Below are 15,683 nucleotides of genomic sequence, written 5' to 3'. Positions count from 1 at the left end.
ACAACTCCAAAAAGTTAATAAGATTGTCCATCTCCAATGGATTCAAGCACACTGTGGAGTCATGGGGAATGAAACAGCAGACACACTTGCAAAGAAAGGCACAATAATAAAACAAAAGTCTAAATTTAATTTCTCACATTCCTCAATAAAACGCTTGATCACTACAGAATTTTCTCATTCATACCTACAAGAAATAGAATCAAATGCTAAAGACAAAAAATGGATTACACTACTTTCCAACCCAGATATAGTCCCCCAGAGACCAAGGAAAACAGCAGTTGCAGCCTTCAGACTATTGACAAATCATGACTGTCTAGCAAGTCATCTCTACAGAATAGGTATCTCAGCTTCACCCATATGTGTCCTGTGTAACGATCCAGCAAAAATGAATGAAGACCGCTTGAAGACCTGTGAAGCATTAAGATCAGAAGAAACTACAGTTCAAAAGTATTGGAAAGCACGACTGCTAATGGCTTCATTGCCAGATGCAAGGCACTAGACAACAACAAAAATTTGTTTAACTATTTAAACTATAAGACTATCAACAAAATAGAAAGGAGTTTGAAAGACAGTGTCATTGAGGAAGTTTTCGTAATTTTTCTGAGGAGGCTTAGCCCTTCATTTGTCTTATCGCATATATTGGAGTTAAAGCAGTGAAAGAAAATCTTACAAAATTCAGGGCTTGAAGTGAGGCACCAGCTATGAGACAGGCTAGACTTCTCTTTAAGGGCTCATGACACCTGACTTAGTTAATCTCTTCACTTTATGTATGTGAAGAGTATGAAAAATAGAGAAGCATGTGGCTCTCAAGGTATAAATAATGCGAAGTTATTAAAATATGGAGGTGCTTTTTGTATTTTAAGACTGTTACTTTTATTGAAAGAGTGTTGGTGAAATTCTTCCCAAATCTTGGAAAACAGTGGAAATAATTCTACTTTTTACAAGAGGAAGTCGAAATAACTGTTAAAACTACAGAGAAATAAGTACAGTACAGTATTCTAAATATTACCTACAAAGTGTATTCACCAAAATATTTCATAATCGTCCTAAAATTATATCAGAAGTATGTCTGAGAGAAAAGATGAGGAGCATCGTTTCAAATCATATTAAGTCCAATATAGAATTTTTTTACATGAATGACGAAAAACTGAATTACTCTAAACTGGACAAGTTTTCAAAACACTACACAAAACAATTTTTAAGTACTTGTTTCACAGTTTACAAACTTGGAACCATCAGACTTCACAGCATGAAAGATAAAGAAGTAGAAAGTAACAACTTTAATTTCGTCCATTGTTGGACTTAATACGTTTTGAAACAATGCTCCTCAGATGGGCTTTAGGAAAGATTGTTCGTGCAGTGATAACATTTTTGTATTTATGCAAATAAAAAAAAAATGTTTTCTGTGTGTGTGTGTGTGTGTGTGTGTGTGCGCGCGTGTGCATGTGTGTGTTTTTTTTCTTTTACATTAGGAACTTTATTACACAACATGTTCCATTACAGTTTGTAATACTATATGTTCTGGTTTATATCAATATTGCTTGGAATGCATATTACTTAAGTTGAATTCCAGTTTTGTTATGTTAATGATTGATTAGCTGTATCTGATTGTTGACTAATTACAATATAAGCTAGTATTGTACCACTATTTGTTTGGAATACCTAAGTTTAGTAATGTTTATACTTTGTACAATTTAGATTTTACTTCTTAATAAGTCCTATTCTGTCTTACCTAAATCTACATTTATTTTTTTTTATTTTAGTAGGTTATTTTACGACGCTTTATCAACATCTTAGGTTATTTAGCGTCTGAATGAGGTGAAGGTGATAATGCTGGTGAAATGAGTCAGGGGTCCAGCACCGAAAGTTACCCAGCATTCTACATTTGAAGGGTACACGGGAAAAACGATCAAGGTCCATCAAAAATCGAAATTGAGTTAATAATGCTATCTTATAGTGGAAAGAAAGTACTATCATGTGGTCTAGCTAGTAATAAGAAATCATCATTCTTGACATTCCACTAAGTCAATTTCTATTAAATACACACATAACAAAGTATTAAGTGATGAAAGAGTGATGGAACAGAGAAAAATTCTCTCCAGCGCCGGGATTTGAACCAGGGTTTTCAGCTCTACATGCTGATGCTTTATCCACTAAGCCACGCCGGATACAACCCCGATGCCGGTTAGAATCGTCTCAGGTTAAGCTCCATCTCTTGGATTCCCTCTAGTGGCCGCCCTCTCCACTACATCATAGATGTCTATGAACGCAGGACCGAAGTCCATACATGTGTTGAGGTGCACTCGAATGAGTGACTGGTTGGCCGGGATCCGACGGTATGGGCGCCGTCTTAAATCACAAAGTGATTTATTACGCATATCATATATATTTTGATGTACCGAAGTACATATGATATTTCCATGCATATATTCTGCGTCATCATATGATGAAAGAGTGATGGAACGGAGAAAAAATTCTCTCCGGCGCCGGGATTTGAACCCGGGTTTTCAGCTCTACGTGCTGATGCTTTATCCACTAAGCCACGCCGGGTACAACCCCGACGCCGGTTAGAATCGTCTCAGGTTAAGCTCCATCTCTTGGGTTCCCTCTAGTGGCCGCCCTCTCCACTACATCATAGATGTCTATGAACGCAGGACCGAAGTCCATACATGTGTTGAGGTGCACTCGAATGAGTGACTGGTTGGCCGGGATCCGACGGTATGGGCGCCGTCTTAAATCACAAAGTGATTTATTACGCATATCATATATATTTTGATGTACCGAAGTACATATGATATTTCCATGCATATATTCTGCGTCATCATATGATGAAAGAGTGATGGAACGGAGAAAAAATTCTCTCCGGCGCCGGGATTTGAACCCGGGTTTTCAGCTCTACGTGCTGATGCTTTATCCACTAAGCCACGCCGGATACAACCCCGACGCCGGTTAGAATCGTCTCAAGAGATGGAGCTTAATCTGAGATGATTCTAACCGGCGTCGGGGTTGTATCCGGCGTGGCTTAGTGGATAAAGCATCAGCACGTAGAGCTGAAAACCCGGGTTCAAATCCCGGCGCCGGAGAGAATTTTTCTCCGTTCCATCACTCTTTCATCATATGATGACGCAGAATATATGCATGGAAATATCATATGTACTTCGGTACATCAAAATATATATATAAAAGTATTAAGTGCTTAAACTTTAAAATTCGTTTTTCTCGAAACTTTCTAAAGTGGACCTTGATCGTTATTCCCGTGTACCCTTCATTTATGAATTTACATTATGTACAGATATATGCTTATTACTACTCTATGTTACATTATATTTTAATTGTTTGTAAAGTCAATTGAATTCAGTGTGTGTGTGAGTGTGCGCACACGCGCGTGCATGTATGTGTATAGGTATATATCTAATGTTCAGGATTTGACGAAATCATTTTCCTTCTTGCTTTTCAATATTTGATGACAATATCAGAATGCGTCTTCAAAGCTTGGCATTACTTCAGATATTCCATATTCATATTTTCTCCTCCTGTACACAGTGGACAACTTGGCGATGATAAACCAATTCTATTCACTAGCTACTCAAACAGAATATAGAAGTATCTCTTCAGATTGAAGTTACCATATCCAACACAAATGCACTGCAGTAAATAGATAACATTTAGATGCATGCAAGTACATGCTCATATCCATGCACATATTTCGACTTCAGGCAAATGGCGTGATATTAAAGGAACCCAACACAAAGAATAATAATATAAGTATTTTTTTCTTATAAATGAAGGGATTTTCAGCAATTCAGAGTAGTGAGTTTATCTTAAGTCTCCATGCCATTTGCTTTGTCTCAATATCACAATACTTACTGGTCAATGCCAAGGAAAGCCATTAGTGTAATATCAGGCTGCTTGTTCCACTTGAGAAGCCGCTTCCAATATGCGTCATCTTCATCCTTATTGTGTAATGCATAGAGCACAAACAGAGCTGAATGGACTCGTGGAAGCAACATGGGATGGAGTAGTGCTACAGCACTCACCACTTCACTGCAACAATATACCAATTCTACTGTCATTTTTAAGTATAAAATCTTTCTTTGTAACTTGGGTATTGTTATACAAGAGAATTGGAGCAGTAGAAGTATAACACTACAGTAAAATTCTTTCTCGCAATTTCATATCACAATATAAAATCCAGTATAACATTGTCATTCTGTTTCTTTCAAATAATACAACAAATGAAGGGCGCTAAACCAAAACGTTATAAGTGCCAAGCTTCCCGAAATGCGTTTTATTCGTTCTTGACGTTAAAAGTACTATCCTTCACTTGCATTAGTAAAGGTTATACCATAACGAATAGAAAGAAGAAGTGTGCGCACTCCTATCTGTTCAGCATTGTCGACGGTGACCAAGAGAATTAGTGGCACTGTGATCGGTATTGCTCAGTTGGAAGCGAATATCCATAAAAGAAGCAGTAGAGTTTTCGTTCATTTCGTTTGCTTTTTTTGTGTAATTAAGTGCGTTAAATACTTTAAGTGCCAATACACTAATCTGCAATTATTCGTACACGAGTGACAAGTGAGTAGCTCTCACGATTTATTTATTAAAGGACGAGATTATTATGTTTTTGTCGTGTTATATTTGAAGCAATGCCTTCATGTTTTGTTCCGGGTTGTAGGGCGTGCGTGTTTCATTTGCTTATGCAAACAGAACAGACAATAAAAGAAAAATTGAGCAATGGAATGTGGGGCGACATATTTCACGAGTGCATAGCCAGTATTACCTCAATTGTAATTCAGCCACCGGGAACAGGATGCTGCTTGGATCATGCCATGGATATCATACCGAAACTAATTTTTCACTATATGAAATGTCGGTTCTTCTTCTGGACGAAACAAATCCGACGAGAACTCCAAGCTCCGAGAGCCGCCAAATCATCTCGTAAATTCTCCAAAGTGTCGGACAAGTAACTGTTGGTGAGTAATATTGCATGCCTACAAGCAGCCCTAAGTTAAGTTTTACATATTAAACTATTATTTGTTTTACAGTGAATGTGTTTTTCTTTCAAATAGTCTTAATGTTTTAAGTACAATGCCAGTTACGTACGTATATGGAGCGAAAGGTAAACAGTGCAACTTACGTTAAATGTATTTACGTACTTACACACGGAACAGACTGAGCGAACTCTGCACTAGCGCCGCGTGGTATCGGCCGTTTGAATTAACAGAGTGCGACCACTACTTCTTTCTATTCATTATGGTTACACGGTTGGAGCACTCCTCCAGGGGGAAAATGTGAAGTGAGAGTCCATGTCTCACAACCATACAGAACAGCTGGTAATATAACTGTTTTATAAATTCTAACTTTCAGATATGTCAGCAAAGAAAGGAACTTATATCAACTTAAAAACAAATTTCAAGTTCCCATATGAATCAATAAAGCGAGTCATAAAAAGCATAAGTTACAGCGAACAGGCAAAACATCAAAATTCAAAATGGAAAGAATCATTTAAAGATCCAAAACTAATTCCTGATCTACCTCGAAAATCTGCCGTGGCCATGTTTAGATTGATTACTGGTCATGACTGCCTCAGTAAACACTTCCATCGCATTGGAGTACTGAATTCACCTAAATGCTTACAGTGCACCAGAGAAGAGGACATGGAGATGGAGCACCTGGCTAATTGTGAAACTCTTAGGACATTTGTGGACCTTCCATCAAAATATTGGGAAGCAAGAAGGATGATGACTTCATTGTTAAATCCAGAGCACGCACGCACACACACACACACACACACACACACACACACTCTCTCTCTCTCTCTCTTTTTTTTCAGTTTTTTGAAAGCAGACTAGATGACAAAAGCTTCTCAACTGAATAATAGCAGGCATTTCCCATATTTATTCTGCATTTAATTTCATCTCGGGTGTAATTTATATTTGTTACTGTTGTTTCAAGATATTTGAATTTTTCACCTCTTCAAAAGATAAATTTCCAATTTTATATTTCCATTTAGTAGTATGTTCTGGTCACGAGACATAATCATATACATCTTGATTACACAACTTTTAGCACTGTATCACTTCAGAATATGTATGATAAGACTTTCTTTGTTAAATTCTAACATACCTTGTTTACATGTTTCGACCTATTTATGGGCCATCTTCAGAACTGGTCGTTGTTGGTCTTGGCGCCTCTTGTTTTGTTTCCTGTGAGGGTGTGTTCGTGAGGTATAGTGTAGTGTCAAAGAAACTAAACACACTAGAATAATATGAAATATACAGACACACGAAAACACACCCCAGCCGAAATTCTCAACACACAACTCAATTTCAGAACACACACACTCTTTGACACTACACTATACCACACGAACACACCCTCACAGGAAACAAAACAAGAGGCGCCAAGACCAACAACGACCAGTTCTGAGGATGATCCATAAATAGGTCGAAACATGTAAAGAAGGTACGTTAGAATTTAACACAAGAAAGTCTTATCATACATATTCCGAAGATAATCATATACTTTGTCTTTTCAGGATTTACTTCCAAACCTATCTTTTTACTTACTTCAAGTAAAATTCCCGTACAATAAACAATCTTACTGTTTTTTAAGTCAGTGTTAAACATTTATTTGAGAAATAAAGACAGAGAAAGTATCAACTGTCAAATGTTTTATAATTATGGAATTATAATATCACGCACGCACGCACACATAATATATCAATCAGAAATGGTAGTTTACCTTTCCAGTTCAGCTTCCTGACTCTCTACAAGTCGAAGTTCCTGACCAAGTGGTGGCAGAGCTGGAAATAATACCCGAACCACCTCATACAAGCGTGCTGTTACTGAATGAAGTTCAGCAACTGCATGGCTTAGCAGGAGAGGGTGAACACGGACACCACCATAAGTTGCTGTGTATGCAGCTGTTACTTCAGCCAGAAGTCTGCCCAGAGGATGATGATGGCTTTCAAAGGCCTGGTAATGTAAAAATAAATTACACATGTTCCTGGCTTTCAAAATGGTTACATAAAAGAGTAAATCATTAAATTTACGATTAAACTGTCTCTATTTATCGCCATAATATTAGCACAATTTCAATGTACTTTTATTAATTTAATGTCATACATTGAAAGAATTCTCATAAAGATGACATTGTTTCAATGATAAAAATAGTAACATGCAAAGAAATACTGTTTTCAGTTCAATTCCTGCATGATACAATCATTTCATAAGTCATGGCAACTATGTTATATCTTCCAATCGAAAATATGGTTAGTTCAGTATATATGTTTGAATACCTGTTGTACACTGTACGGGATGCCACAGCCAGATTGCATCTGTGTGCACTGGTGGCTACTTGACAGCACACGCAAAAGTTGGTATGCTAGAGGCTGTGCTCCAAGATGAACGTAAGCAGTGGCGGCTCGTGATAAAATATTATGTGTGTTCACAATTTTGTGGTTCAAAAATAGAAAAGAATTTGAAATTGTACGTTTAGTCTAATATGAAATGTCATGATTCCAATGTTTCACTATCGAAAAAAACCGTATATAAATTCAAAACGACATATAATAATAATAATAATAATAATAATAATAATAATAATAATAATAATAATAATAATAATAATGAGTAATAATAATAATAATAGTAATAATAATGAAACTCAGTCTTTCTATTTCCAATTTTTCCTGGTAAGCCAGTTTACCCAGTTCTTTACTGTTCCAAATTTCATTGAACAGAGTTCATTGTTTACGTTTGTTAATAATGAATACATACCACAGTCCCGTTATTTACAAACGCGTGTGTTCAGTAATATATTTTGATTCACAACACACTGATACACTATAGCCTATACCAGTACTGTAATCCCATTCGCATAGATTGATTACTATAAATACATGCCAGTAAATATTATTCTTAAATATTATACACTACCATACAGACACTTAAATTCATACCACCACCACAGTCAACCAGCACGTGTTTGAAAGCCAAACTGTGCTATTATGCCGACATTGAAGTATAATAATTCACAAACTACACTCTCGTAGCAGCACTGCACACACACACATCTACGTAAAGTAAACGTTCCTACAGTCAGATGCTGACATCTACAGGCTTTTAAATTTCCTCCTCGAGACATAGCACGTGAACGATAGGCACCGATGCATCTGACATCTGTAGGATAGATACTCATCATTTTCACTTAACGCTTTGTGCTCTTGACGAGTCATAAGCGGCCAGCTAAAAACAATTTTCTCCCGCGCATGCGTGAAATTCCTGTAACCATCTCGAAAAGAGCATGGCTTGTACGTGAACGGATGTTGCCAAGTTTACATAAGAAGTTTATGCAAGATGAGGGAAGTTTAAAATACTCGATTCTGATATTATACATCCCCACTACGTCAATACGGTATCAAATAATAAAACTAGTCGTGCATTAATGGAAACAAGGTGTTCACGTGCTCTTGTGCTCTTATTGACGCACCGCCACTGAACGTAAGTACAGTTGAACAGTGGTCATACGTGAAAATTGCAGTTCTTCATGGCAGAAATACTTGTCACTGTCATCCTGAGCTACGAGAAACATTGAGTGATAGTGCGTTGGAACATCCTTCCTACTCGCCTGATCTCAGTCCATGCGACTTTGATCTCATTCTGCAATTGAAGAAGCTGCTGCGTGGGAAGCAGTTTGCAAACAGGGAGCTCATCCTAACAGAGTTTCGACGAGAGGTGGTACACATAGACGAATCACACAAAGCCGATGGTATTCAATGCCTGCATCATCGTTAGCACAAATGTGTGGAAGCCTAGGGGGATTATTTTGAAGGGTGTTAGTTGCGAGTAATGCACTTTGTTTCCTTTTGTACATAATAAAACAATGATTTCTATTTACGCATCTTTCAATTTGCCTTACCCATTGCCTCCTGTGCCCGGACTCAGTTTGGTACTAGCATAGCGAAGCACATTCCGGTGACGTTCAATCACATATAGGAATATCTATTCCTGCAACTTTACTGGCTGATATAATATGGTTGCCATGACTTATGAAATGACCCTTGTATAACTGTATCAGTGGGATCATTTCATAAAATTGTTATGAGACTCACATTAGGAAGTAACTGTTACAATTAAATTAAATATGTTTCTGTTTCTTTATTCATGGTAAATTTAATTTAACTTGGATGGTTAACTGGCTAGTTTGTAATTCCGCCAGATGTGATAACTAACACACTTCGAGAATTCTACTAGGATGGCAAAGTTGAGTTCCATTCCTAAGCTAGAGGTACCTATATGGCAGAATTCATTACCATAACTAAACAGGATGATAGGCGAGGACAAGAGAAAATGTGCATATTAATTCTATAATCCTATTCTTTCAGATACTGGAGACACAAGTCCATATCTTTGTAAATCCAAGTGAAATTTGCGGTGGACAAATGGGGATAGCAGACATGTTTATATAATTAGTCATTATTCAACAGTGTTTTTCATTCAAACATTAAAATGTCACAGTATTAAAAAACATATGGGTCGAATTCATACTCATCACTTATAAAATGAGGAAACACTTAAGTAATGAGCATTTCCTTAGCACTTATTTTAGATCGTATTGCAGAGACGCTACTCATTCATATGCCCTGAGCATTCCCTTGACATCGAAAGAAATATGGCAACATGGCTAGACGTGAGCGCTTTCCTACATTCAATTGTTTTCCAGCGCCTTCAAATTGTTAAATCAGCATTATTGTCATACACAAATACAGAAGTAAATATTAGAAAGCTAAAAATTATACAAGATGTCCAGAAAGCATTTTACAGAAAAGAAAGAAGTGAGCTAAGATAACTAGTTATGAAATATGGAGATATCGTCGAAAGTAAAAAAAAAATTGATAATTGTTCTTTCCAAAAGAAGAAATTGACATGGAACAAAATTGCAGTTGAGTTTAATGCAAACTCCGGAAATATTCCTGTAAGTAAATCATTTTCATTTATTTTTCAATTATTTTTATGCTAAACAAAGTGGAAATGATATAATTATGCAAATTTTAACAGCTTATTCCTTGGGTAGAATACAAACAAAAATGCAAATGACACTTTGTTGGGACGTGAATACTTTTCGAAAAAAATGCCACTTAAATCTACCTGAAATCCTGCTGTATCATAAAATCTCAAAGCAACCAGTACTTTCAGTAGTGGCGAAATCGGTAAGCCTCATGGTTGCATTGTGAATTTAAATGAGAGACACCAGAATATTCACAACAGTGTTCTTGTCGAAACGGTATCTCCTCTTAAATTGTTGATCATTATATATCTCTAAAGGGTTCTCCATATCTCTGATATATCTTTTGCTTGCCGAAACTCATTTTCATTTTAATTACAGAACTCAATAAATTAAATTAAATCATAATCATCATCTATTGTATACCGAATCAGCTGATTACAATGCATATAAGGAAACACTTGAGTAAGCTGACAAGCTACCTTATTTGAATAAGTGATCACTTCAGTGGGATTTATGAATTGGAAATTATTATAAGCAACTGCTTAAGTGCTGACTATGAATTCAGCCCTTAATTAGCTAAAATTCGTGTTAGCTAGACATGTTTCAGGACTTTGCCGTCCTATCTTCAGTAACTATTGAGCCAGATCAGCTGTTGTTCTTGCTGGTATCTCGTAATGAGACTAGATGACACCACATCATTATGAGACGCCAGTAAGAACAACAGCTGATCTGATTCAATAGCTACTGAAGATAGAATGACAAAGTCCTGAAACATGTCTAGCTAACACGAATTTTAAACTAATTAAGTGTTTTTTAATATTGTGACATTTTAATACTATGTACATTTTAATAAAACGGAGGTAGATTTTTGCAGGTACCGTACTTTCATTTTTAGTATTGCATTTCATCATTTCTCCATTAATCATCATTCTAGTGTATAATGTATAGTTACGGCTCGAGATGCATCATGAGTGATTATGATGGCGCAGTAATGTAGCTTCACTAGGTTTTTTTTCTAGAGGACGATACTAGGTTAATGATAGGAAGGGGAAGGAAGGAAACCTTAACAGAGCCACAAGAGGCAGCTGAGACATCTGCTCCTGAAAGTAGAAACTTTAAGTGGAAAATAGGAAGATAACTGAGAATTTTACTCATGATGTTAACTGCTCAAATTCCATAATATTCTTTCATATACCACAAACTTTTTGTAACAAAATCTTCAGCTTTACTTCCCTGCCAGAGGGAGTTGTACTTAAATTTTTTAATCTCAAGGGAAAAAATGGAACTCTCTGCATCATAATCCACAGTTAATTCCCGATTTACCACGAAAATCGTCTGTAGCTGCATTTAGATTGGCAACAGGCCATGATTTTTTGGCCAAGCACCTGCATAGAATTGGAATATATCAGTCCCCTAACTGCCCATTGTGCAACTCAAACCAAGAAATGGATTCGGAACACCTCAAAATCTGTGCTTCAGTGGCTGGTCATGATAATATCTTTGAAAAATATTGGAGTGCAAGAGGTCAAATGACTTTATTGTCAAACGCCTGGCATTAGAAAACAACAACAACAACTTACATTTTTTTCAACTGAGAAAAATAATTGTGCTTGACCAGGTATGAACTCAAGATACTTGGGTCCCAGAGGTATAAGCATACTAATTACAACATCAAGGAATGATGATTCTGACATTCAACATAAGATTCTGAAATACAGAATGTTCACATGAAACCTTTACAACTTCAGATGTAAATAAATTATTGAGATATGATATCTGGATGCAGTTTTCTGCATGTTAACCAGAAACTATCAAAGTTTTTATCGTCCACGCCAAACAACATTTGCTGTCAACATGCTGGCTAGAATTGATGCCGAGGAAGGATTCCTTCGGAAACAAATACACCTTGCACACGTTCAATGTCCTCCACATTTGTGCTTTGCTGCCCACTGCCCTTTTGCCACAGCACACTTCCAGTCATTCCCAGATTGTTGGTAGTGATGGCTGTTCTCTTTCATATTGGATCCGGCCGAGACATTGCACCTGTATGTCTGATTATGTCTCGATAAACCAGGATACACATTGTGCCATTGCCTGAGGTGTCCACATCTCCTTCACTGTCAGATTTCAGATTTCACCAAAATTCACATCTAAAATCAAAACACTCATTTCAACAATCCAACAAAATTCTTTGACGGTTTCTGATTAACATACAGAAAACCTCACCCAGATATCGTGTCTCAATAATTTGTTATTTACATCTGAAGTTGTGAAGGTTTCATATGGACATACGTATTGTTGCGCAATGAAAAGTTCTATACTTATATGAAGTGATACAATCACGTCCACAAAATCTTATCTTTTATAATATCGGCAACAAAGCTCCTATAAATTTATATTTATACACAGTGGCGTAACTTTTTATAGCTGGGCCTCCCAGCAAAAATGATAATCTGGACCCCCTTTCCTTACTGCCATTTTTTCATACTTTCATAATTTTATTTTTTACGTCTAATTTGAATAAAACAATTTTATTTAGCATAGCAAAATACTCCATTTTTAAACAAAATTAAGAGAACAGAACTGAAAAAATTTAGATGATATAACTACTATTTTACTAAGGTTATAATTACACAATAATAGGCCTACCTAAGATAAATTTAATGTGAAGCTTAGTTCAACAAGCGCTTCTGGCTTTTTGAGAAGCAAATGACTCAATCAGATCATGTAGATCAAGTCTTTGGACCTTGCTATACAAAACTTCTTTATTTCAATGTGTGTTTACTGTTTATATACTGTGACTACGGCTGGCAACCAGCCACCGGTGTGGCTCATTTGGTTAAGGCGCTTGCCTGCTGATCTGAAGTTGCACTCAGGCGTGGGTTCGATCCCCGCTTGGGCTGATTACCTGGTCGGGTTTTTTCCGAGGTTTTCCCCAACCGTAAGGTGAATGCCAGGTAATCTATGGCGAATCCTCGGCCTCATCTCCCCAGATACCATCTCGCTATCACCAATCTCATTGACGCTATATAACCTAGTAGTTGATACAGCGTCGTTAAATAATCAACTAAAAAAACGGCTGGCAACCTGATGACATGAAAATACACCACGAGAAACAATGTGATGACATTGCCCTTCCCTTCCTTCTGACAAAATATCTGTTTACAGTGACGTCATGTTTCTTTTCTGAGTGTTTCAGTGTCCAACTTTCGGATTCATATTGACTTTAAATAACTGATTAAAATGCATGATTCAAAAAAGTAATTAATTCACTTATGATATTATACACAATTAAATTTGAAGTTATCGTAATCAACCAGAGAAGTTATAGAAAATAAGTGAAATCTATAATATAGAAATTAATCTTTAAAAATACTTTTACCTACAACTATATTTATTTAATATACACAAATAATTTCTTAAGTTATTTTCAAGTGGTCTCTTTAAAGAAAGCAAATTATATGTACAATATTGAAGTCTAAAAATTCAAGAGAAGACAACTGTAAACTTCATCTTACGATGTTGGATGACGTATATACGTCTGTTGATGTGATATATTAATGAATATTTAAATACTTATATAGTCACAATCATGCCATGGTATGAAAGAAAAATTTCACAACCTCGAGCGGGATTCGAACCTGCTACTTCCTGTACTCTGGTCAGGCGCTCTACCAACTGAGCTATCGAGTTCATCTCACACCAAAGGCTTGAAATTCTCCTCTCATACTGGCGATTCTGTTATAGAGTACTGTCCATAGCGTCTGATCTAGTCAGCACTGCTTATGGGTGGAAAGAAACATTGTAAATGTAAACTTCATCTTACGATGTTGGATGATGTATATACGTCCGTTGATGTGACATATTAATGAATATTTAAATACTTATATAGTCACAATCATGCCATGGTATGAAAGAAAAATTTCCCGCTCGAGGTTGTGAAATTTTTCTTTCATACCATGGCATGATTGTGACTATATAAGTATTTAAATATTCAAGAAGACAACTCATTATTACATACATTAATTAAAAGAAGACAACACTTACTTGTTACATTATTACATGCAAGCTGGTTAAGTTGTGAATCTGAAACAGTTTTGTATTTATCAGTTTTATGTTTGCAAGCCGTACTTCATCCGATGTTCTTCTAGATCTATACATAATAATGTCACAATCCAAATACCCGAGCCTGTGTAGAGTTAGCATTTATATGCAAGCACGAATCCTGAAATTTTTTACATAAATTCTAGTAAGAGCTACACATTGAGAACGAATTCTTAGGAAGAGGTGTGAGAAGACACTGAAAGCAGCTACATGGAAAAACTGTTTTCTAAACGTGACACTTGGTACTGACTGCAGTTTTTATAATTTTTATGGTAATAATTGAAACGAGAACAAGTCATCAATATCAGCATCAGTGTTTTCGGCAATGGCAAAAACAGAGGCAGCAACAACACCCCACAATCTCTTTGTTTATCATAATTATTATCATCAACAACACCATTAACATCGCCACTGCCACTGTCAGCACCGCCATTAACTATTTTTTTTTTGGGTTGGTCCCATTATTAGCTCACTACTCTTATAGGGCTTATTGTTATACTTACTTACTTACAAATGGCTTTTAAGGAACCCGAAGGTTTATTGCCGCCCTCACATAAGCCCGCCATCGGTCCCTATCCTGTGCAAGATTAATCCAGTCTCTATCATCATATCCCACCTCCCTCAAATCCATTTTAATATTATCCTCCCATCTACGTCTCGGCCTCCCCAAAGGTCTTTTTCCCTCCGGTCTCCCAACTGACACTCTATATGCATTTCTGGATTCGCCCATACGTGCTACATGCCCTGCCCATCTCAAACGTCTGGATTTAATGTTCCTAATTATGTCAGGTGAAGAATACAATGCGTGCAGCTCTGCGTTGTGTAACTTTCTCCATTCTCCTGTAACTTCATCCCGCTTAGCCCCAAATATCTTCCTAAGCACCTTATTCTCAAACACCCTTAACCCATGTTCCTCTCTCAGAGTGAGAGTCCAAGTTTCACAACCGTACAGAACAACCGGTAATATAACTGTTTTATAAATTCTAACTTTCAGATTTTTTGACAGCAGACTAGATGATAAAAGCTTCTCAACCGAATAATAACACGCATTTCCCATATTTATTCTGCGTTTAATTTCCTCCCGAGTGTCATTTATATTTGTTACTGTTGTTCCAAGATATTTGAATTTTTCCACTACTTCGAAGGTCCGAGGCTTAATGTAGGGATTCGTAACAAGCTGTTTTTTACGGTGATGGGTTGTTAGCTCTTCGCCCAACCCCCAAGCTGGAGGACCACCCCTTATCAGCTGTCCACGACTGCTTATTCAATATATTCGCAGCTACCATATCTGGAGGCCATCTCCTCTATCCGCAACCTGAGGACATACTTATACAATCACTAGTTAAGATCCCCTGGCCAGCATAACACATGGTTTTCACTTCATGACTTCGAGTGCACAAATGTTGTATCAGTTCTATAAATATTTCGAAGGCAAGAGGTTTTTTAATGATACTTCAAACTTTCTGTATGACAGTTTTTCTGTTTCTTTAAGTAAGTTACAGGAGTGAGTTTTACAGACTTGAAATTCCAGTATTTAATATGTTCCTAGCATTTTAATGATGCTAGGT

General features: G+C 36.7%; 1 protein-coding gene across 3 annotated transcripts in view; it reads right to left on the bottom strand.

The window, feature by feature from the left end:
- Nucleotides 1-15,683, bottom strand: part of Als2 (Amyotrophic lateral sclerosis 2) — a 42,759-nt gene that overhangs the window by 4,127 nt on the left and 22,949 nt on the right. For all 3 annotated transcript variants that reach the window (XM_069844383.1, XM_069844385.1, XM_069844384.1), the window contains 2 exons: nt 6,745-6,977; nt 3,868-4,044 (listed from right to left, as the gene is read on the bottom strand). In XM_069844383.1, the coding sequence (XP_069700484.1) occupies nt 3,868-4,044; nt 6,745-6,977 (410 nt within the window). The remainder of the gene's footprint in view (nt 1-3,867; nt 4,045-6,744; nt 6,978-15,683) is intronic.

The sequence above is a fragment of the Periplaneta americana genome, chromosome 13 (assembly GCF_040183065.1).
Source record: "Periplaneta americana isolate PAMFEO1 chromosome 13, P.americana_PAMFEO1_priV1, whole genome shotgun sequence".
NCBI classification, from domain to species: Eukaryota; Metazoa; Arthropoda; class Insecta; order Blattodea; family Blattidae; genus Periplaneta; species Periplaneta americana.
The sequence above is the reverse complement of the archived record's forward strand: the minus strand, read 5'-3'. Positions and strand labels throughout refer to the sequence as shown.